Raw genomic sequence first — 24,968 nt, forward strand, 5'->3', positions numbered from 1 at the left:
TAGGGCTTGAGCCGATTCATTTCTGGGTTGCAGCAATACACTATACTTTATACTTTATGACCAACAACACAGGACATATCTGGATGAAGAACAGGGACCTAAAATATAAGTGAGATAATGTGTGCCTCACTGTGGCCAAGGAAGAGGAAGGGATTCCAGTCAGGGTTGTTCTATTGTTTTTAGGTTATTTTTTGCTTCCTATACCTGCAAGGTATGGGGTATGTGAAATAAGGTGGGGCAGAATGACTGGGTGGTGTAAAACCATAAGGACTAGTGTCAGAGGTTGTCTTTTTATGTCTCGGTGGAACAATTTACACATTGATTGGAAAGCAGAACTTTGAGCCAGTGCACTTCAATGCTTCACACATTCCACGTCTGCGAGTGTGGGTCACGTTATACCTATTCCCCATTGATCGTGTGTGTGTGTATATGTGTGTGTGTGTGTGTGTGTGTGTGTATATATATATATATATATATATATATATATATATATATATTGTATTGTGAACTTAAGACTCCTCCTAATACAATAGTTAGGCCTAAATAGTGGTATAAATCATCCTTATCTTTGTTGTGCTGCCTCCCCAGTTTTCCACAGAGAATTCAATTACTGGGGCATGTAATATGAGTGTGTGTAGAAATAGGCTACTGTAATACTTTGTACTGGCCCTGTAGCAACTGTAAGACTGTTTATTCTTGTACTTTGCAGAAAATGATGTTTTTCCACAATTGTAAAAGGGAGAAAAGTGAAGTAAAATATCTATCGTGGAGATCCAGAGATAATGGTGAACATGTGAAACTTTGAAACGCTGTAGATTTAGCATTTCAATTTTAGCACATTCATTATCTCAGGATCTCCACGATAGATATTTTGCTTCATTTTTCTCCCTTTTAAAATTGTAACTCATCATATACGCAAGCTAATGCATATGCCATGTGATCTGAAGTGTTTTGAGACCTGATAATAAAAGATGTTGAACAAAGACTAATTAAGTTGTGAGCTGTCCTGTAATTCCATGATTGAGTAAGATTTGTTGAGCATAAATGTTAACTGACAAGATGTATATATTTAAAGAGATCTAAATTACTAACCAGTCAGCTGATTTTTAAGGCAAGTATTGTTCTGAACAAATCAACGTTGAAAACTGTCAATCCTAATTTAAAACAAATCCTGTACACCGCACTAGATTAAAATCCTAATCTCTAATTACACTACATATCAATGAAGTACCAGTCAATGAAGACTTGTCCTACCACATACAGTGAGGGGAAAAAAGTATTTGATCCCCTGCTGATTTTGTACGTTTGCCCACTGACAAATAAATAATCAGTCTATAATTTTAATGGTAGGTGTATTTTAACAGTGAGAGACAGAATAACAACAACAAAATCCAGAAAAACGCATTTCAAAAAAGTTATAAATTGATTTGCATGTTAATGAGGGAAAGAAGCATTTGATCCCCTATCAATCAGCAAGATTTCTGGCTCCCAGGTGTCTTTTATACAGGTAACGAGCTGAGATTAGGAGCACTCTCTTAAAGGGAGTGCTCCTAATCTCAGCTCGTTACCTTTATAAAAGACACCTGTCCACAGAAGCAATCAATCAATCAGATTCCAAACTCTCCACCATGGCCAAGACCAAAGAGCTGTCCAAGGATGTCAGGGACAAGATTGTAGACCTACACAAGGCTGGAATGGGCTACAAGAACATCGCCAAGCAGCTTGGTGAGAAGGTGACAACAGTTGGTGCGATTATTCGCAAATGGAAGAAACGCAAAATAACTGTCAGTCTCCCTCGGTCTGGGGCTCCATGCAAGATCTCGCCTCGTGGAGTTTCAATGATCATGAGAATGGTGAGGAATCAGCCCAAAACTACACGGGAGGATCTTGTTAATGATCTCAAGGCAGCTGGGACCATTGTCACCAAGAAAACAATTGGTAACACACTACGCCATGAAGGACTGAAATCCTGCAGCACCCGCAAGGTCCCCCTGCTCAAGAAAGCACATGTACAGGCCCGTCTGAAGTTTGCCAATGAAAATCTGAATGATTCAGAGGAGAACTGGGTGAAAGTGTTGTGGTCAGATGAGACCAAAATCGAGCTCTTTGGCATCAACTCAACTCGCCGTGTTTGGAGGAGGAGGAATGACCCCAAGAACACCATCCCCACCATCAAACATGGAGGTGGAAACCTTATGCTTTGGGGGTGTTTTTCTGCTAAGGGGACAGGACAACTGCACCGCATCAAAGGGACGATGGACAGGGCCATGCACCGTCAAATCTTGGGTGAGAACCTCCTTCCCTCAGCCAGGGCATTGAAAATGGGTCATGGATGGGTATTCCAGCATGACAATGACCCAAAACACACAGCCAAGGCAACAAAGGAGTGGCTTAAGAAGAAGCACATTAAGGTCCTGGAGTGGCCTAGCCAGTCTCCAGACCTTAATCCCATAGAAAATCTGTGGAGGGAGCTTAAGGTTCGAGTTGCCAAACGTCAGCCTCAAAACCTTAATGACTTGGAGAGGATCTGCAAAGAGGAGTGGGACAAAATCCCTCCTGAGATGTGTGCAAACCTGGTGGCCAACTACAAGAAACGTCTGACCTCTGTGATTGCCAACAAGGGTTTTGCCACCAAGTACTAATTCGAAGGGGTCAAATACTTATTTCCCTCATTAACATGCAAATCAATGTATAACTTTTTTGAAATGCGTTTTTCTGGATTTTTTTGTTGTTATTCTGTCTCTCATTGTTAAAATACACCTACCATTAAAATTATAGACTGATCATTTCTTTGTCAGTGGGCAAACGTACAAAATCTGCAGGGGATCAAATACTTTTTTCCCTCACTGTAAATATGTCTGTCCCCCTCCCCCATTATCGGCCCCGTTCTACACTGAAGATCAGCAGTTAACCTGTACTCGGACTCCTCCAATACAGGTGATTCAAATAACTTTATTGTAACACGGCTGTGAAAATGTGACTCTGGACATCAAAATGAGTCTTAAATGCAATAAATGTGGGTCTTTTGTCAACATAGTGCAAATGAACTGCCTTTTGAATATTACAAGACTACATGTGTGTGGCTGCTTTAAGCAAGGTTGTCACTCTCTTGTTCTAGCTCTGAGAGAAGTGATGAGAAATGAAATGACCTGGCACACCGCAGCACCAGTGCAGAGCTGCCCTTAATTGTCTTCGTCTGTATGTGCTCAGTGACTTCTCCACTGAAACACCAACACTACCTGTTCGTAAAGAATTACATAATGCCGTGAATCATCAGTTTGAAATGTACTCTATATTTGCTTTCTGATCAGATTGTCTGGCCTCCCTACAGTTGGGGGCCTTGGGGGCCTGCAGGCTTTTAAAATACTGTATACATATTTTTTACTGTGAGTGGCAGGATATATTATGTGCAGCAGACCTGTCATGACAATTCAGACAACACTGGCAGCTCAAAAATAATCCCAGTTATTGGATGAACTGTTAATGTTCGAAAATGATTCCCATTTCTGAACTTGGCTTCTACCGATTTTATAAAGAGCTCGTAGGTCTCTTTACAAAGTACAGGCTAGGTCAGCCTGGGTTCATTTATGTAATGAAATTCGATTTGATTGGCCTTTCCCATTGTGATCTCATTGGGTGTCTGTGTGTTGTCAATCTGAACCTGTCTGATCCTGGTATTTGAAAAGCGATTTGTCTACGTCATCATGCATTTTTTAGAACACATGAACAGAAAGGCCAGTGGCACCCAGGGCTGAAAGGTCTATTTTTGGAGGGTGCTTGTTTGTCTTTGTTTGTTCAGATTCCACAGAGGCAGGGCCCAGTAAAGACATAATATGAGCAAAATGGAAACCTATATGGAAACATGCAAGGGTGGTATTTCAATTCTCCTATCTTTGCTGAACGGGTCTAGAACCTTGGGGATCAGTCTTGAATGACTAATTTGTGACAGGCTTGATCAATCCACTTGTTTGGAGGGGTGGGTGGTCTTTTCCTTTCAGATAAACCTAATCTTGTTCTCCAGTAGCTGTCACTCCAGAGAGCACAGCACATTCATTTTTGCATTTCCACTCCTGTGCCCTATACACCGGCTCTCAGTCTTTGATCTATCAAACCCCTTGAGTCCGCTATTAATAAACAGTGGGGATATTTGATCTCCGCTCCAAAAACTTCCTTATGATCAGTGAAGGACAGTCATCCCAATTCTCCTCGCTCTGCTTTTGGTTTTCACGGCACTTGACATCGGTTTAAGGAGCAGCTGATTCATTTCTGTTAGCCTGAAATGAAAGCACAGACGGCTCAGTCGTATTGTTCGGCAGCTGAGAGAGATCCTCAGAGCGAATGCATCCGGTGCTATTTAAGAGGGGTCGTGCCCGTTTAGTGGAGGAATTGAATCTTTCTGCTTCAAAGTTGTGGACCATTAAAATCCGCAAAAGGCTCTTTGGTTGTGCCTCTCAATTAGTCCACCTCCAGACAGTAATTGCTCCAGCTTATCCCCTTGGACTGAGAGCACGTCGTTGCTGTTGCTAACAGAGAAGCTCAAGGACCAACATGAAAATGATCCACCTGTCTTTTCTCCTTTGTTTCTCTCCCTCTATTCGCTTCCATCCCTGCCCCCCTCGATTCTCATTTGTTCTTAGTTTTCCTTTACATTATGTATGGTTTCACTTTGTTTTAGTGCCTTTGGTTTTCTTTTGCTAGTTCACCTTTGCCTTCATCTTCCTTGATCTACTACCCTGGCTGCAAAAATCCTTAATCTTTAGTCTCTCTCTGTGTCTGTCATCAGCCAGCTATAGACTCATCCAGCTGCATATCTCCCCTAATGCCTTGACACTTATCAAAACCAGAAACCCCACCCAGCTCCAATAACACATGGTCTAATCTATGCTCTGGGACATTATCTGTTCAAGAGCATTCCTAGTGTATTCTCTCAACTTCACTGACCCGTTTCAAAGCAAGAAGATGATTGCATTGGTCACATTCACAATGATCTATATCTTCGTATTGAATTCATATCGGCTTTCCAATTTGCCATGAGAATTTGAAACAAGGTTAAAAACTGCTACAAATGATCTTGATAGTGTGTATATAAAACAATCGAATCCCAATGTTTTGTGACCCTTTCAATAATGATATCAGATATGAGTTCTTAAATTCGTAGCTGCGGGACTTTTGCAATGGTGTGCTATGATTTGTGATGTATCGATGACCATTGAACACCAAATTGAAACCCTTTTTTAAATGACTTTCTGGGGTTGTGAACAAAACATGCAGTGCCAGTTTATAAAATACCTCTTTTTTCTTCTTTGCTTTCTTTAGGGATTTTCTGCCCCGTGGATCAGGAATCGTAACCAGACGCCCCCTTATTCTCCAACTGGTAAACTGCAAAGCAGGTATGTTCCTTTCCCCCTCACCCGCATCTTTCTCTGTCACCTGACTAATAGTATGCCATCATCTTACATGTTTGCGCTACCAGTAGGATGACCACCTACACACTCTGTGACCCAGCAGGATTTGTGGCTCTTAAAGGAGGCCACCTTTGTGACTACTGTATTATCTGCATCGCAATGAGATCACTGCTGTCAAGCAAAGGAAACGATTGGCTGATATCATGCTATTTGCCCCTTGAAGCACGTTAATGGTGACAGGCCTCCACTCTGTCCAAATCCAGCTGATCAGCCAGCTGTTTTGTGTCCACTCCCTTATGTAGGATGAGACTGGGAGAGGGAGGGAGGGAGAGGGGAGCCTGACTGACAGAGAGAGAGACAGAGTTCAGTCTCATTGGTATTTGGATCAATAGCACACACCCTGGGGCACTGCTGTCTGAGCAACATCTGTAGAATGGATTGCTAGTTAGTAGAAAGCAGAACGGACCAAGGCAGGGAAGCTATATATATATATTTTTTTATGTGTTATTTTCCGCTACACCTTACAGCTCTCTCCCTCCTTTGTCTCGGTTTTAAGAATTTCCTTTGCGTCTTTGACCGGTCCGAAGCAAACAAAAGCTAAATCGCAACTTTCTACATTCGTTTGTTTTGTCCACTGTATACCAGATGGCACGGTGTCTGATTCATGAAAGCCAGTCCGGAAATCCCCCCCCCCTCACCCGTATGCGTTTAAACGGATTATCCCTACACTCACAAAAAAAGTATTCATACAATGATTCAATTAGGGGGATTTAACAGATATTGTCTGCAATGAGCTTTAAACATGGAAAAACCTAATGTGCTAGACTTGAGGCCTATCAGGGTCTGACTTAAAGAAATAAACCTGCTTATCTCAATGTAAAAAATCGTTATTTATTTTTACAGTCTGTTTGGCAGAGGCTTCTACGTTCAAAACAATGTGAAACCCGCCATCAAATATTGTGTTCTAGGTGGGCATGCTGAAGTTTAGAGTGGTATTGGCTCTACAAGATAATCGAGGGTAGACAGCCTTTTCTCTTTGTGGTTCTCTGCAATCTTTGCCACTCTCTCGGGTCTTCTCGTTTTATGTTACAAAAGCAGGTCTTTCTGGTACTGTGCTCTAAAATAACTTCCTGTTTAAAATGCAATTGGAGCCCCAGGTGACAACAGCACAGAACATTTTATTTGCAAATTATATTTTAGTTGTCATTGTTCCTCTTAAAAGTCAGCTTGGTGTTAACATTGTTCCTGAAATTCCTCTGTAGATGGACGGAGAGCATCCGAAGAATTGATGGGTCGATTGCTTACTGTGATCCTAATTGATTTCTTCTCTCCCCACAGAATATGCGGAGTTCTTGCACTGTAAAGGGAAGAAGTTTGTGGATTTCGATGAAGTCCGGACAGAAATCGAGGCGGAGACAGATCGGATCACTGGCTCCAACAAGGGAATCTCTTCTATCCCCATCAACCTCCGTGTCTACTCACCCAACGGTACAGCCAGTCTCCCGTGTCTGAACATGCCCTCATAGAAAACAATGCAAATATTTTCTTATTGCAATAATTGAGTATAAATAATTACACCAGTTATTTAATTATTATTGTAAAATATATGCAGCAATATATGCAGCATATTTTTCATAAGGGCTAAGATCTTTATCCAAGGCAAATTGACATGCTTTAAAACTGACCCTCAATAGTCTACACAGACCAATTTTACAGGGGTCACAGCATCGCCATTAAAAAAAATAATAAAAAAAAATACAGCATTACAATGATTGGAAATGAAGCTAGTAAGACATCTAAACAGTCTGCATAGTTGCAGTTGTCTTAAGGAGAGGTGGCAGCACAATATCAGTCAAAATTATTACAGATCCTTATAGTCTATACCATTTATCTATACCATAGTGTCTTCTATTTATATTCATTCCAAATTTTAATTACTGACTCATAATTGGGATAAGAAGTCAAAATAACTTGTGATTTCCAGGTAAGCAGTTGCTAATTAAAATGCTCGTTGAAAGTGGTCAGGAATCCGGCGCCTCAAGAACTGGTCTTTGCCCATCACTGTCCTTGACGCTCCGGTCATGTGTTGTAATGGCGCTGCTGGTGTTTCTCCTCCTTCCCCCCCCCCCCCCCCCCCATCCAGTGCTCAACCTGACCTTGATTGACCTACCGGGTATGACCAAGGTGCCAGTGGGCGACCAGCCAGCCGACATCGAGCACCAGATCAGAGACATGCTGCTGCAGTTCATCAGCCGCGAGAGCTGCCTCATCCTGGCAGTCACCCCCGCCAACACCGACCTGGCCAACTCGGACGCCCTCAAGATCTCCAAGGAGGTCGACCCGCAAGGTAAACCCTGCAGACTGCAAATAACCCAAACAGCTGTTGACACTTGCCATCCCTCCCATCTTAAACTTTGTTTGGCTCGTGACCCGCAGGTTTGAGGACAATTGGTGTGATCACCAAGCTGGATCTGATGGATGAGGGCACGGACGCCAGGGACATCCTCGAGAACAAGCTGCTACCGCTAAGGAGAGGTAGGCCATCACCCTGAAAAATCGACCTACCGTCTTTTATTTAAACTAACAATCAGTTAGACTGTTTGATGCGTTTCAGCAGCCAATCTCACTATTGTGCCTGACAGGCCCTCAACCAGGATGACTTACGATAGTCACAGAACTGCTCACTGAAACGTGACACAATTCAGTAAGTGTGATTAAGGACAAGGCAGAAAACTCTTCAGATCACAGTTAACGAGAGTCTGTCACTTGGATCTTGAGGCGTATCGTACTGCAGCTCATGTACCGAGGTCAAGCTAAAAGTACACAGCACTGGGGTTTTGCATAGTTTATTGTAGCTAAGCTGACCGGCTGCCTCTTCTTGGTGCCAGTCGTTGACCACCAAAAGTGCTTCCACTCCTTCGACCATCCAAGAATAGAAGGACAATTAAGACACTAGTATGATGTTACCACTACTACATTAAGTGACAGTCTCGATCTTTACGTTACTACCTACCAAAACCAGCCTCCTCCCTTTTGTAGCATTGCTGTAAGGTGAGACATATGCTGTGTGTGCCTCACAGGTTACATCGGAGTGGTGAATCGCAGCCAGAAGGACATCGATGGGAAAAAAGACATCCGGGCAGCCCTGGCAGCTGAGAGGAAGTTCTTCCTCTCTCATCCTGGCTACAGACACATAGCCGAAAGGATGGGAACCCCTCACCTACAGAAGACCCTCAATCAGGTGAGAGATCAGGGACACAGAGATATGATCACATACAGAGGCCTGGGAAATTGGCTGCACTATTTCTGTAATGCCTGCGAAATATTTGCGACCACAGAACTCGGTACCCCTCACTGAAGTGAAATCTCAAATTTAGCAATAGGTTTATTTTCATTAATTTATTATTAATGTCAATATATATAGGTAAAAGTATCTTATCCCTGGTCCCAGATAGCCCCAATGGCTAATTTATAAACCCATCACTAATATCATTAAAACCTGCTGCACTGGGAATCTCCAGGACCGCGATCAAACATCCCTTTAAAGCGATTTAATTTGTACATAGACAGGTTTTGTAAAGATGTTTAATCGGGTTTCTGACCGGTGTTCAGACTGCTTCAAGACCCTGAGCAAACCAAAGCCCTGTCCAGTCTGTCCTCAACTTCATAACTTAATAAAACTGTTGGGAAAAAAAATCAGTCTAAATAACTGAAGGTAACTAATTAATAATGCATGAACAAGTGGAATTAATGTTTTACCCAGCACTCATGTAATACGCACATACAATATTGTGTGGGCTCAAATGGGTCAATTATAGCTCTCTGACTGTTGAAACTAGAGTCCTGAAAATAAATGCTGTTTCAATTTTTTAAGGAAAAGTCTTAAGCAAGAAGTTTGAAAGCTTGAATTAGTGATCAAGAGTTTGTGTATAACAATTAAAATAAAAGCGGGGCCCTGGCCAGTCCTGTGTGTTTGTCTAATATGGAGATCTGTGGCTTCCTTCTGGGCAGCAACTCACCAACCACATCCGTGATACCCTTCCTGCGCTGCGCAGCAAACTGCAGAGCCAGCTGCTGTCCCTGGAGAAGGAGGTGGAGGAGTACAAGAACTTCCGACCTGACGACCCGACCCGCAAGACCAAGGCCCTGCTACAGTGAGTACCACAGCCCTTTGTCTTTTGCGGCAGCCTTGCAACTCTAAGCCAGATTCTTCACCCCCCATCCCCCTGGTCTTGTGCTCTCTCGCTCTCCCTCACTCTTTTCCACCCTTGCTCTCTCTCTCTCTCTCTCCTCAGGATGGTGCAACAGTTTGGGGTGGACTTTGAAAAGAGAATTGAGGGCTCAGGTGACCAGGTGGACACCGTGGAGCTCTCCGGGGGAGCGAGAATCAACCGCATCTTCCACGAGCGGTTCCCGTTCGAGCTGGTCAAGGTACGGCACAGGCCAGTCTCGCCCTCTGGATATGGAATCCCGAAGCTCAGGCCAGGCTACCTTTAACTGTAAACCCAATGTTTTCCAGGCTCATATTTTTCTGCTACGTTGTCATTTAACAAATCCTACATCGGGAGAAACTTTGAAGAAATGGTTCCCCCAAAAGTGGGGAACCAACCGAAAACCTTTTCTGTTCAGTTCCTAGTTTTTCTTCAGAACAATCCCTAAGGGAATCGGTGACCCTATATAACAGTCTCTGTTTACTTACTGTAGACAATCTGAGTGAGAGTTCATGCACATAAATATAAACTAGTGTCCCCCACATACTTTTAGACGAGCATCTACTTTACCTATAATATAATAATAATAATATAATTTTTCATTGGGAGCATCCCTCTGATTTAATTTTGGTGTGCGTCTGTGAAACCAAGATTGGTCATGTAGGTGCTTGTCTGAAAGCACGTAGGCACCATTCCCAATGTTTGCTCTACCTTATGAGTGTGAAATGTATTGGTATTTGTGTGCACGGACTCTCTGAATAGTACTGTTCGTCCGCATTACGGCCATGACGACTCCTTAAATGCCCCAGTTCAATATTTTGAATTATTTAATGTTTTGTTTTTGCAGATGTAGATGTGGATCATTTAAAAACAATCGTATTTATTTAAAATTATTAAACTTGGAGTAAGAACCTTAGGGCTGGCAATACACCAGCAATTGAACATATTGGTACACTATATAGACGCACCTGTTCAGGCTGTACCTGTAATGCCTCGGCCAATGTCCCCAGGCCATTTCAGCACTGCTAAGCTCCCTTCTGCTCCTGATCACTTATGTATTTGTAGCACTTTTAATCAATTTACTCATGTGGCCTGCTCTGCCCCTCGGCACACACTAGGGATACAACTTTACTGTATATTGTACTTGTTTTAGGTCTTAGCTACTAGGACATCTACTTGTCTTACTGTATTTTGCACAAATTGTATTTTCTGTATTTTGTAACTCTTTGAAAAAGGTTTCTTGTGAGATCTGTTGGTCACCCTGGGTAAGAGTGTCTACAAAGAAGAAATAATATTAGGAATTGAGTGATTTCTTCAAGGCTGTTGGCTAAACAAGAGCAAGTTAAAAGCGTTTCAACTCGTGCATTGCCTCTATTTCAGATGGAGTTTGACGAAAAGGAACTCCGACGAGAAATCAGCTACGCAATCAAGAACATCCACGGTGTCAGGCAAGTTAGAGAAAGCCAACCAATCCACAGAGGAAACCTTAGCGGAGTCCCCAGATACCGGGGATCATTTCTGATTTAAGGTGTTGATCCTAGGAGAGCAGCGCAGATACTCTTCCTTTGCAGGGCTGTGTTACACGAACAGCAAAGTTTGTTTCAGTCATGTTTTTAGCATGGTTTAATGAGGTACCTTTGATTTAAATGTGCCTGGTATGCCTAGAGATATGGCCACAATGTTCATTGAATGGCTGTACACCATCTTCAACCCTAGTCCCAGAGAACTACAGTTTCTTCTGGTTTTAGCTCCAGTCAAGTCCTCAGTGAATTTATTGTACTATCTCTATGGAGACGAGATTAATGCAATCTGGTAAATTAATTCATAACAATAATCCGACTGAAATCCCCCATTAACAATATAACTGTAAGAACTGTAACTGTAAGAGTCCTCCAGTATCAGGGTTGGAAACCCCTATTTGTACGCTTACCAGTTAGCTCGTTCCTGCTTTCTATTCTCACTCCAGATTTGTCAAATCTACAGCAAGATCAGCTGTCTGACGGTGGATGGCATATTTCAAGGCCAAACAGTTCTTATATATGCTGTTCCTCTCACTTTTAAACTTCTCTCCCCCCTGGACCGTCATGTTTTGTCAATTGCCTCCCACCCCCACTCCAATCCACCTCTATCAGTCCTTCCTTGCGTCCTCATGTATATTTTTATTTTTCTGTCACATTTCTCTGTACTGGCCTCTCGTATACTGTCTTTGCTCTCCAGTGCTTGACTGAGTGGGTGTGTGTTAACTCCCCCCCCCGCCCCATCCAGCTGATATGAGTTTCCTGGTCTTGACGGACAGGCGTTAAATGAAAGGTGTAAAGCGAAACTGCAACTCACTGTCTCACTTCAGAAACATCCATGGGTGATCTTGCAGTTAGTTGATAGTATAACTGTCTGATTGATTCAAGCTCATTTGGACACCTAAAATTCAAATCTGCATTTTGGCTGTTTTAAGTACCAATGTTGTACTACTTTATTGTGCTTACAAAAGTCTGCCCAGATCATTAGGAAGTCCTAGGTCACTGCTCTGTGCTTGTCAATCATCAATTTCCAATGATCAGCACTTCTCTTAGCATTGCCAATTGGGCCCTTTGCTTTGAAGACCCCAAAGGAGAAAGCTAGGGAATCCCATTACATGTACAGAACAGAGGCTTCCAATTGTATACATATATTAACACGATCACCATTAGAAATATTGCACGCTGGGTCAGTTTGCAGAAAGGACCAAATTGCCAACCCAAGTGCTGGCTTGCCAACCAACTGTCCTCCCAGAATTAAAATGTTTGTATATGAAATCTAAACCCCATTTCATCTCTCCCCTTCTTTTTTCTTTGTCTGTCTCTGTCCGTCCACCCACACTCCTGTCCCGTCCCCCCCTCCCCCTCTCTAACATACACTCCACCCTATCTTTGTGTACGATCAGAACGGGCCTATTCACTCCGGACCTGGCGTTTGAAGCCATCGTCAAAAAGCAGATCATAAAGCTGAAAGAGCCCTGCCTGAAGTGTATTGATCTGGTCATTCAGGAGCTGATCAATACAGTCAGGCAGTGCACCAACAAGGTATTCTATCAGGAGCCCAAAACCTCTGGAAACAGGGGCCACGGCACGTGCGCGCACACACACACACCACTGAGGGCCTGAACAGGAAGGAAGCAGGAGGAGGGGGTGGTAGTTGCAGCCAAGTAGACTCCCCTAATGATCTGTTATTTAATTAAAAATATATTATTGGTTTTTAGTTTTTAAATACATTTCTTGTTGTCCACTAACTTGTGACTCCAACTCCAAACTGAACCAAGCAGGAGAAAAACCAAAGCAAAAAGAGCTATGGAATTGTGGTAAACGCTCTTGGCTGAACAGGTATTCCATGAGACCCTCTTGTCTTGCCATGGCACCCCGTTCTGATTGGGCCTTGCCCTACCTTGACTAGCATAGAAATGGCTCCGAGCCTCCTCATCAAGACTTAGTACCTTGGAGGTCTCCTAGCCCTGCTTCCTGCCCATAGTTTGGTCTGAGTTGTCCAGGCAATGCTCGGATCAGTGTATGTGTGCGTCTGGTGGAAGGCCCCATTGTAAGCTTTCCTAGGCTGTAGGTGGGCACCCGTGAAGTTGTGATACTGCTTGTGATTTGTGTATGGGAAGCACTCCAGCTAAACTGCATGCTTGTTTCCCAGAGTTCCTCCTGCTACGTGCACCCATAAAGAGCTGCCTTCTACCTGACATCCCATTTTAGCTTTTCTTTCAGTGTAGGACACAGTAGTTTGCATATTTAAAAAGCAATAAGTCGGCATTCCATTAAAACTTGAATGGGATTCTAATGAAATTGCAGGATTGAAACAGACGGTGAAATAACTAATTGAAAACCAACCTGGAGCATAATCGCAACTCCCATTTAATATTGAAGCATGAGCTCAGGCTTCATCTTTGCCACACCAGTGTCCACTCCACAGTTTTTTTTTTTTTTATGGTCTTGCCTATATGAACAAAGGAGGCTTGAGACCTAAGAAAGCTAAGAGAGCTAAGAAATGGTCTTGGACCTGGAACTACTTCCCCTCACACACACAATCAGTGTTTGATAGTTAATCCTCCGAGTGGGGAACTGAATCTGGGCAGAGGAAGCGGTAGAATCGCAGGTAGCATGGACTGTATTAAATTATTTACATCAAACATCAAATGTCTTTGATGTATGCTAATCTGGCAGTGTGGTCTGTACAGTGGAAAGAAGCATTGACAGCCTGCATTGAGTTGGCAAATGTTTTGGGCGATCTATACAAGATCAGATCTGATCCTACGGCGATTGCTCTTAATATTGTCCACCACCATGTAATACTCTCTCCCATTGGGCAACTCAAATTGTCATGGAGCGCAAAAAGCTATTCATTTAAAGGCGGAACTCAGGCAGGCAAGCACACCGCATGTCATTTGGGTGCATATGCATCTGCAAGAGCACAGATTGATGTGAACTAACTGAACTAAAACAAAATCCTTGTTTTCTCTTTTCTTTTTTCTTCCTCTCCCACCCTCTCTATCTCTCCCTTTTTCACTTTCTCTGTCTCTCAACTGCATGTTCCCCTCTCTCCCACCAACCTCCCAAAACCAGAACTGGACTCTTTACGCCAGACCTGGCTTTCGAAGCCATTGTGAAAAAACAGATTCTAAAACTGAAAGAGCCCAGTCTGAAATGCGTTGACCTTGTCGTCTCCGAGCTTGCCAACTTAATCCGAAAGTGTACAGAAAAGGTAAATGTGTACATGCTATATCTCTATATTCATATACATACGTGCACGTGAAAATGAATCCCACCAACATACCAAACCCCTTTTTGATTCTCGTCCGCTCACCCAATGTTCCTCCTCATTTCCTGTTTGGGGAAATGCCTGTGTCTTTATTTCCTCTCCGGTTCCTGGTCGTCTTTGTCTCTCGGTTCGACTTTTGGGTCTTGCCTGCTCTCCTGTGAATCCCTTTTGAATTCGAGCTAAGTATGCACCGAGCTGAGAAACAAGATCCCAAGGAAACGTTGATGATCTGCAAACCTGTCCTAACCAATCGCCTTATCCGGTCCAATATTGTGAGCTAACCCCCCCCCCCTTCCGTGTTTGTCAATTGATTCCCCCCTCCTCTTCCCTTCACTGCTTGTTTTGTTCAGCTTCTACCACTTTGTTTGGAACCTGCTTGGGGATCTCTCATAACAGCCCCACGTTGACTGATACTCTTGCTGCCCCTTCCCTCTCCCCTCCAACATCAAACAAGATAGGAAGGCTGAGCACAGTAATTTGGAATATACATATTTTCATTGCTGGAGTATGTTATCTATATTTGTAGAAAGTGTACGACAGAAAGCAATTTAGTGTTACACAGCACTGGTGTGGCAGGTGCACTGCAAATATACTACCCCCACCTTTTTACACAGCTTTTAATTCTTCTCAGAATTGCTCCACTCAAAATGAGATGGAGGAGTTGTTATAGTAACGAATAATTTAAATACAAGGTAAAAACAAGACGCTTGGTAAATAGCTCCAGACTTTGAAACCTCAGCAAAACTTAGAAGAAAAACACCACTTTGATCTCTTGCCCAGGCAGGTTTCAAACACTGTGCTGCAGAAATCCACAAGCCCTTCTGCAGATGAGCAGGAAAGACCACAAAAGAGAAATGAATCTCAAAACATAGAAGTCGTTTTCAGGAGTAAATTTTCGCGTTTGTTGCATTGACTTGCCCGGTTAACCTTTCCATCCAAACCCTCTCAGACACGCAGTGCTTTGAATTTGAGTGGCCAAAAACACAATCAATGCCACACAAAATGGGTTATCCCATCTACACAGTGCAAATTCCTGTTGCTCACTGTGTCAAGACTGCAAGACAGTCATTATTGGTTTCTCTGGACACAAGGCGGACAAAGTGCGCTCCATGGCCTGTGATATCTAGATATCTCGAAACATGACAAATTTGAAAAAACAGATCTTGATCGGTTTGCCCCAAAATAAATGTGGTGAAGAGGTTTTTATATATTTTTATTTGATCATTGTCATGTTTTTAGCCTTTCAAACATCTTTCTGTCTTTATTTCACCTGTACAGATGTAGGATGCAAGCTATTCAGTACAATGTGATCAGCTTCGTAATGAACTAAAGACGCTGATGTTGTGCCATCGCTGGGCACCTCCCAGCCCATGTCCTTTACTCCGGTTAACAGCTTTATACCACTGTTCTTGATCCCACTAATGGCTCCTTCTGCTGATTTGTCCAGCTCTAGGCGTAAAAGTCCTACATGAGCCAGAATTGTTTCGTTTTGCACAGCTGAAAACAAAAAATAATAAACTCCAAATATGTTCCTTACCTCTGCTGTCTCGCTGATCAACTCCTCTCAAGCCGATCACCTGGTCTGCCAGCGCGATAACTAAATTGTAATGTTGCCTGAACTCCAATCAGATGCCAAACGCGAAAAGCTAGGCGTTTTCAAAAGTGCTAGGGAGCAGTTTAGTGTGCTCCACAAATACTCTTGTGTTGGAAATGTGCTTGTTGATGGTGTGAGGGGGTCCTGCAGTGTTTTGGGGAACATACTTCTGGTAGCAGTGCCTTCTGGTGGCCATTTCTAGAACTACACACAGCCAATCCCTATTAACTCATTCACAACAAGTGTAACCTCTGCTTGGGACTAGAGTTTAAAAGTACATAAACAGATTCCTGACTAAGAGGGATGCTAATTAGTGTTGTGCCTTTGCGTTGTGTGACGCACTGTGCAATACTGAAATACTTCCTGAAATACTACCTTTTTCCTCCAAAGGCATCTGCACACAGGCTTTTTTGATTGTAATATGCTGAGAGTCAAATAGCTGTCCAAACTGAATAAACATAGAGGATGTGCCTAAAAGCAGCTTTTAACAAATTCTATGATGTGTATTGTTTAAAATAATCCCTAAAATTTTGCTGTTCGAAATCACTACAAGCTGCACGATGCATGCATCTAAAATATGTAAGGCTATATTCAGACCTCACCCAGGCCACTTGATTTGTAGACTGAATACTTCCATCAGCCGACTATGAAATGTCCTTTTCCTAAAGAGGCCTTCTGTCATCCCAAGCAGATGTTTTTTTTTGCATGTTCTCCAAAGTCTACCTTCCACACTTCCTAAATCTGAGTCTCCTCTAATCTGCAATCGCCTTAATCCTCGGTTATGGAGTTGCTCCCTGTGTTTGCTGCCTGTCTTGACACCGCACCCTGCCTCTTTGGTGCTTTTCTGTCTTTGGGGATCTTTTCATCCTTCTCTAGAGACCAGGCCTATTTATTATATAATTTTTTTTTGCAGTGATCACAAAAGGCAAACATTTCTAGTCCACCAAATCATCCAACCAGAACCAAACTCCACTTGTGGATTCGGTTCTCTGACAGGAATCTTTTGTTGCCAGGAGTCATGTATTACCATTATGTGATCCCAGCAAACCAACCTTAACCAATGTCAAACATTAAGTTACATATAATTCAACAACACCTGAAGGGTTTTTGGGATATCCAGATTACCTGGATAAAAATAAAAAGAGGAAGTAAGTGTTCCCTTCATGAAGTAAAGTGATCACTGCAGTATGGCCAGGTTGTTGTGGGCACGGTTGTGGGAGGGCAGTTAAAATCATAAAAGACAGACACCGCATCTCTGGCTTGTCCCGTCCTTGTCGTTTTTCATTTGCCTCAGCTTGGATCATACCCCAAACTGCGTGAGGAGACCGAGAGGATTGTCACCACCTATGTCCGTGAGAGAGAGGGCAAGACCAAGGACCAGGTGAGTGCCTGAGCAAGAGACGGGGTTCAGGGGTACACTCGCAGGCTACGAAACACTGGACAGTTGGCAAAAAAGTATGGGAGAGCAGGTAGTCCTCTTTCCCTGAAATTACCAACTGATGATTCTGGCACCGGGCTGAGCAGTGCTGCCTCACGGCTCCTGAGACTGTGATCTGAACTTCACCACAGAGAGGTTGGTTCTGTCCACTGAAACCTGAAGCCTTCCTTCTTCTCCCCCCACCCCAGGTTCTGCTGCTAATCGATATTGAGCTGTCCTACATCAACACAAACCATGAAGACTTCATTGGATTCGCCAAGTACGTATCGGACTCCCCTCCCTGCCGTCTCTGCATGTGCCCGTGTTGAGTAAAGGGCGCTGGGGGTGGGGGTATATTTCCTAATATTTTTTTCTTTAATCTTACATACCTCAACATTATTATTTTTTTAATCAATACATCTTCCCCCAAAATATTTATTGTTGGAGTTTGTTTAGTTTTGCTCTATTTGGTCCTTAACAAACGCACACATGCATGCACACCTCTCTGTCCAAACCTCCGCTATTCAGCACTCAAATGGACTGAAGTGAGTTTCTATTGCACTGCATTGGAGCTTAATGTTATGCTTTGCAGTAGGATATACGGTGTTGTCATTGCATTCCTGCAATATTATTTGTGCAATCCTCAAGTGGAGCATGAAGTCTGTCTTTCTGCATCTGCTTTAAATTTCCAGGCCTTTAAAAAGCAGAAAATACCCACTAAAATGAATATCTGCACATAACCTAAGAATTGGTATTGCTTGCTTCCTTATCCCTGGTACAAGTGTAGTCTTAGTGTGCCACTGATTTTAAAACTATCCAGTGCAATTCCAAACTGGTTTTAACTTTTGATCACAGAGAACAGAATAGCAGTAAAAGCTTTGAAACCAAACAAATCATGAAACATTTATTTCACAATTAATCTGTTGGCTAGTTTGCAATATAACCATGACAATGAAAACAATGAGGGGATATCTTTGCATGATTACACACTTAGTCTTCAATTGAATTGTTGATAAAACAGTCAAGCTGTTGAAATACACTGATCCCATGTCTGCTTGGTAGTTACTGGTCAGACTTGACCAAGGATTTTGATCTTTTTTTTATTTCTAACCATGACCCGGAAATGTATTCAAAGTCACTGAGCATGCTGGGAAATGAGCTTCAATGCCATTCCTTTCCTAACTCCCATAACTAACCCAGTAACTGTTTGACCGAACGGTATAATGTGAAAGACATTGACAACCCTGTTTTGACTGTTCTCTTACTTTGGGGTGGAATCTCTGGAACCAGCAAGAGATCTGAAAACAATCACATGACAAGTAAAAATCCAATTGGATATAGAATCCAGTGCATCCAGTAAGAGCAGGGTAGAAAACTGTGGTGCACGTCACTTCAGTATGAATTCCCAGTTTTTCCTCCTTCTATCCCCAAAATCCGTTTCAGGTGGCAGGTTGGGGAAGCGCTGGTTTAAACCAAGGCCAGCTCTCTTACTGGAATCCTCAGAGATTATAGTTCATACTGGGGAGTCTAGTAGTGTATCAGGATTGGCTAGTGTGATCTTAACTGGCTCACCGTCGCCCCTAATTACGTGAAGTTAACCTGCATCCTCCCAATCTGAGCATTTTGACCATGTTTCCTGTATAGACCAAAGGCTTGCTATACATTACTGCAGTCTGTAATGTATACATCCTGTAGCTTGGAGCTTTGCTAGACCCAGTGCCAGACCATTCATTCTTGTGTGTGTTTGGTGGGTTTGGATGCCTGTGCTTGTGCATGGTAGAGAGGAAACATGCTAAAAATCGAAACCAAGAAAAGACACCCAGCAATGTTAACCATCTTCTGACATCACTTCCAGTCTAGATTTACAGAAGTTCAGAAAGCTGGAAGAGAATATCACCCCAGGGTATCCAAACAGGTGGGATCTTGGTTAGCCAAGGAATTGTATGTCTGCTTTCTCTAAAGCCATGGCATTTTTGTTTTTTGTTTTATTTTTTGTTTTTCTAATAATTAGGACTTAGACTTTTTATAACTTCACAGCAGCCTCTTTTCTTGATGAAAATTCACCCCTTTTCTTCTCATTTTCCCTGCTTCCTGCACCCCCAGTGCCCAGCAAAGGAACACCCATGTTAACAAGAAGAGAGCCATTCCCAACCAGGTATGGATGATCACTCCTGAGTGTTGTCTTTACTTTGTTTTAAGTTGCCCTGGATAAGGGTGTCTGCCAAGAAATAAAAATAATAATAATAATACTGGCAATGCCAATAAAGGAGAGAGACCGTAATCCTAAAAATGAGAGGGGTTTTATTTTTAGGGGTGATGTGATTCTAAGGGACCCTATTCTAGGCTTGTAGCACACGAAATTGTGGGCAGCCAACGTAAGTGCTGTTATGCCAGAATCAAAAAGTTAGTTTAATCTCCTTTGTAATGTATTACTCAGGGCGGATTAATTTTAAATAAAGGCCTTACTTGGGGGTTCTGTTATCCCACAAACGGCGTGAGTTGTATTATGAATGTTGATGACACCTTTGCTGTACTGTATATTGGTAGATTTTGTTTGGTCTCAGTAGAGGGTCTGCATTCACATAGAGAAAGATCTATTATACCATTAAGTGTGTTTATTGTATTTATTGATTAAATGGTGTAACCATCATTTTGCTTTAACAGGTGCTGAATTGTTAGGCCATATTAAATCTCATTAGCACAGTGGAGCCATTAAACATCTAGAGTTCTAGAAACATCATATATTGTAACACATTTTTCTTGTGTTCTACAGACATGAACTAGGCAGAAATGTCGGTTATTTGAGCTCTTCAAAGCCGATTTCTTTTGTTTTAAAGCAATCTTAACCTATAATCGTCCTTGAAGTTTATTTAAACCCTTTTTCACAGGGGAGAACGATGCTTCTCTTTTGTGCCCTGCAAAATAACAATTAATGATCTTCAGGTTTTTTTCATTTCCTCTTTATTTAAATTTATTTGTTACTTAATTGGATTTGCATGAGTCCAGCTTCTATTAATGTGCATAGAATGCGCCCTGGGATGCAGTCTTATAACAGACTTGAAGAGAAAAAAAGCAAATAAAATAAACAGCAAAAGCAGCATTAACAAATGTGACAATAATCTAATTGCATGTAACTTCTTTTTGTTTTCTGTTGCTTTTCTCCCAACCCACTCCCCTTCTCCTCTTTTCTGTCTTCTCATCCCTCACTTAATAACTGGCATGCTGCCCCTCCCATCTCTCCCTCTCTCCCTTCCTCTCTCCCACCATCTTTTGTCTCTCGCATATTCGCTCCTTCTCTCTCTCATAATCTCCCTTGATCCAACATCACTTCCCCACTCCCTCCCCCTTTCACCCTTTTGACATTTCCTACGAACAAAAAGGGTGAAATTTTGGTAAGTATCCCCGAGACGCCCATCTGTGTCCTGTAACCGTTAGCAACACCCTCTGTAATGGACAGCAGGCCTAGGCCACACAGCGGAACTGAAAGCAGCAGGGCAAGTACAAGTGGTGAAGTCTTATTAGGTCGCACCAGGACAGGCCAGCACCTTTCTCTGCTGAAAACTTTGACTTGGTCAAGAAAAGGGGGTGTGCTCGAAAACTAAGTTATGAGGCACAACTGACTGAATACTGACATAGTTTGGTGAGCTGGAGGCTGGAGACCAAGACTGGTTTCATAATTGCAGATGCCAAAGGGGCTTGGGAACAAATCGAGAAATGTTTCATTCAAAACAAATATGTAAAAAAAAAAAAAAAAAACACATCCAACAAATCTGATCTGTACTTTTTGTATCACAACTGGAGTCAGTCTATACAAATCTACAAACAGTTTTAAACATAAGCCGATACAAAAACTAACCAGGCCAATAATTAAATATTAATGTTGACAATTCTATCCGGCGTTGTCGGTATATGATCCTCATTAGAAAAAGCATGTAATAATCTTGAAGTTGCCGTATAGGGTCTAATGGCATTTTAACTTGACACTAAACAAATTGCGTTTTTTCCCATATCAAATGTTAGGCTCCGATAAGCAAAAGTGACATTTTGCAATTTCCTCTGCAGGCTTCGTTATGACCTTTATTTTGTTCTGAAACGAGATCAGGCGCAGTACTTAGGCCTGTCATTTGCGACACACTGAAATCCAATTTTCTTTTTTTGTTCTTTCTTCCTCAAAGTGCTATTCTAAGTCATTTTTATACCCTTTAATGGCACATCTCAGTTGAAGGTTAAACTTTAGCCAATCGGATGCTTGTGTTTCCTGTTCCGCAGCCGGGAGGACTAAAAGCCAGTAATGAAGACAAGGTATTTGCCCTTTTGAGTTTTGTTTTGTTTTTGTCGCCTTCTGATATCCCTTTGCATGACCTGAACTCCCACTAGTGGCCAAGACAGAAGAACAGTAAGGAGGATTGAACAACGGCTACATTTACATGTGAGTTTCAGTTGTGCCAACTCCTATGCTCTAAGTATTGAATGACAACAGATGTGTTACATAGAGACGTCCTGACTATTTGTGTCCATATGGGCTTCCTGTAAGTTCTTGGGGACTACACTGCTACTCAAGCCCTCCCATGTCATGACAGTTGCTCTTAGAACGCACATCAAGCAGGTTTTTAATCCATCATATTCATGTATAATTATTGTGGAAGCAGGGTGCTTTTCAGAACCCAAGCCATAATCCGAGCAATATGGCAAGCCCATCCGGACAAAAAGGCCAAGGACTCGTCTGTGTTTGTTGTGACGCAGCCCTGCCTATTTATCACTTAAAGCCTGGTTCTTGGCATGACTGGAGATTGCATGAATACGTAGCCAATGTGAACAGCAACACTTGGCCACTCCCCCTTCCTCGAGTGCGGTGTGTGACTAGAAGACGCGTCGTTAGCCTACCCCCAATCGTTAAACTTACATGTCAGTATTTCCACCCTTTCAGAACTTTAATGAGTCAGTTTTGACATTCTTAGCCTGGAAGACCCTTCATATAGACCATAAAATACAATTTATTTTTTCTTAACCTGATACAGCATTCATTTCCATATCCATTTCACTTTGGACTAGACTGCCGCCACAGTTTAGCTTTTCAGTGGCCAATTAAAACATTCTTCAGAGTTTAGATCACGGTTTAGGTGCTTCCCTGTGGGAGGAACTTCCAGTCTACTTGCTGTGTGTTCCCCCTATCAACCTGATGCCCGATTTCCTAGTTGACTTATGTGCAGCAAATGTGATTTTAAAATTTTCACTTTCTTGCAGTACTGTTAATCCTTTCCAGACCATGGAGGGGAAAAATAATCATTGAGTCTCGCATATGGTTAACAGGCCCAGGTTTTGGATTTGCATGGGTTTGAGGTGAAAAACTTTCATCAAGGGGCTTTTAAAAAATACATTTTTTTTTATTTGCTGGAAGTATGATTGACATCCTTTTGTTTTGAAACCCAGCCTCTGAAAATCATTTTATTTCAGTGTGTCAGTCAGCACTGCCTCAAAAATGCTCAATAAATCTAAATAGAATGGAACAGATGTATTTATTAATTTATCAAATTAAAAAAAAATCTTGGTCACCACTGTTTATATTAAAAATATAAAATAAGAATAAATCTCATGCTTAGCTCACTGTAAAATGTCTGCCTTTGTTTGTTTTTGCACATTTGCAAAATAATTTTAAATGCCAGGTATTTGGATAAGGAGTAGACTTTGCTCAGTAATGTGAGTAATGGGTTATAAAACTATCACATTGAGTGTAAAAGCTAATGGATTTTTACCAGGTACTTGCGGTACTTTGAAAAGAGCGCTGACCTGTTGGTTGTGCCCTTGAACTACCCTGCTTCAATTTGCTTTCAGTTCTTCTGCGTTGAACAAGTCCCCTGATGTCCATTACTCTGTCCAGTCTTGTTTGCCTTGTGGCCAGATATCACCTTTCAGTGTTTGGTGGGAGGGAGGGAAGGGGTGGGTTGGGGGGCCAGGGTTGGAGAGCAATAGCCAGGAAAATCTGGGCAGGGAAAACCACCAAATTCTCGCCAAATGTTTTTTTTCCTGTATCTGTAGGAGTGTGCATCTTATTTACTTTTGATTTTCTATTCAAATCTGGGTCCAGAGGTGGCAGGGGGGAAGGAGAATTATTCTCCAGTTCTTCAGATTAACACTAAAAACTATTCTTCCCTCTGCACTATTGTATATTTTGGAAGGGCTTTTCTTTCAAGAAGTGTCTGTCTTCATACAGAAACCACTTTGTCTCCATTTGGTCGTAGTCTGGAATTCCTTAAGCTTTGTTGGTTGAATAAAATGTCAAAAAGTACAGGGTGATTGCTAAAGCAGTATTAATGGAAGCCGTTTGATGTCAGTGTGATTTTTGAAAACGGTTTAACAAAGATGGAATTGAACGCACCACAATGAATGATAATTCATTAAATATTTCTTGCTGACGGTCCTGTCATGATTTTTCCAGGTATTTTTTACCACATTCACCTATGAGATTGAGACTTGGAGAAGGATAGAAGTAATGTTAAAAATAGTAAAAACCTTATGAGCTAAGATCCGAAAATCTAAAATGTCACATGTATCAGAGTTCCAAAGAAACACTAAATTATTTTTGGCACAGTAACCATGTAACCACTTGCAGCTTAGGTCTGTACTGTTGAAATCCAGCACTGAAAAATGGCATACTGTTAGGGTTAATATATTTTCAATTCTAATGTTTAAAATAGCTCTTTAGCATTGTACCCAATCAGGCCAACCTCGGGGCCGCCGTGCAACACTAATTTGATTCACCAGCAATTGGCCTAACACAGTCAGTCTCTGAACCTGTTGTGTTTCAGTTAACAGACCTGAGAGAATCACTCGGCTGATTTGTTTGGTCAGGCAGGAAACTGTGTGGCTCTGTAACAATCACCCTGTACTTTTGCTTATGTAGACTACAACTTTTCTTACCCCCCTCTCTGGTGTACATTTTTCATTTTCCTATTGGTGCACACGGCCTTCACTGTCCTACTGTACTAAATCAGGCATTCTCTGCCTGAAAACACTAACTCAATCTTAATCAAGCTGATAAAATTCAGTGATTCTACCTTTGATTTTGCAATCAACATGTCCAATTGGAATATGCACTTCTCTGTCATGTTACATGTCTTTAACATTGCCCTCTAGAAACGTAGGCACATGTCCTCCACATGTCACAGTAGCACAGCTTGAGAAATCGAAGACTAGAACGAAACACATTTGCTTGATGCTGAGAGTCCGTAAACCAACTCGAAGCTTCTATTCCTCCTATAGTTGTAGGTACATTTGTCTGTCTTCACAATACGTGGTTGCTTTTAGATTTACTTACTGTTCCAGAAAAAAAACACTCTAATAGCAGAAATGGAGAAAGGAAAGCTTATCAGTGATGCATAGGGCTTTCAAATACCAAGTAGCAGAGTGGACTTGCAGGAGTCTCAACAGAAGCATGATTTTGCTGAAACAAGGCAGGAAATATGGCAAAATTCATGGACTCCCCACACAGCAGGGTAGGCAGCCAGTCCAGAGATGACCATCCAAAAGGGGGCATAATGTGTAGGAGACTG

At 42.1% G+C, this 24,968-nt stretch overlaps 1 protein-coding gene across 5 annotated transcripts in view; it reads left to right on the forward strand.

Moving 5' to 3' along the window:
* Window positions 1–24,968, forward strand: part of LOC136752605 (dynamin-2) — a 70,116-nt gene that overhangs the window by 18,526 nt on the left and 26,622 nt on the right. For 2 of the 5 annotated variants that reach the window (XM_066708084.1, XM_066708089.1), the window contains exons 2-14: window positions 5,317–5,390; window positions 6,744–6,893; window positions 7,549–7,752; window positions 7,842–7,940; window positions 8,486–8,646; window positions 9,417–9,559; window positions 9,701–9,836; window positions 10,997–11,064; window positions 12,537–12,675; window positions 17,296–17,382; window positions 17,628–17,698; window positions 19,522–19,573; window positions 20,799–20,810. In XM_066708084.1, the coding sequence (XP_066564181.1) occupies window positions 5,317–5,390; window positions 6,744–6,893; window positions 7,549–7,752; window positions 7,842–7,940; window positions 8,486–8,646; window positions 9,417–9,559; window positions 9,701–9,836; window positions 10,997–11,064; window positions 12,537–12,675; window positions 17,296–17,382; window positions 17,628–17,698; window positions 19,522–19,573; window positions 20,799–20,810 (1,396 nt within the window). Of the gene's footprint in view, window positions 1–5,316; window positions 5,391–6,743; window positions 6,894–7,548; window positions 7,753–7,841; window positions 7,941–8,485; window positions 8,647–9,416; window positions 9,560–9,700; window positions 9,837–10,996; window positions 11,065–12,536; window positions 12,676–14,211; window positions 14,351–17,295; window positions 17,383–17,627; window positions 17,699–19,521; window positions 19,574–20,798; window positions 20,811–24,968 lie in introns of all 5 variants that reach the window. The other 3 variants (XM_066708085.1, XM_066708088.1, XM_066708087.1) reach the window with 3 other exon arrangements.

Source organism: Amia ocellicauda, chromosome 7, assembly GCF_036373705.1.
Source record: "Amia ocellicauda isolate fAmiCal2 chromosome 7, fAmiCal2.hap1, whole genome shotgun sequence".
Lineage (NCBI taxonomy): Eukaryota > Metazoa > Chordata > Actinopteri > Amiiformes > Amiidae > Amia > Amia ocellicauda.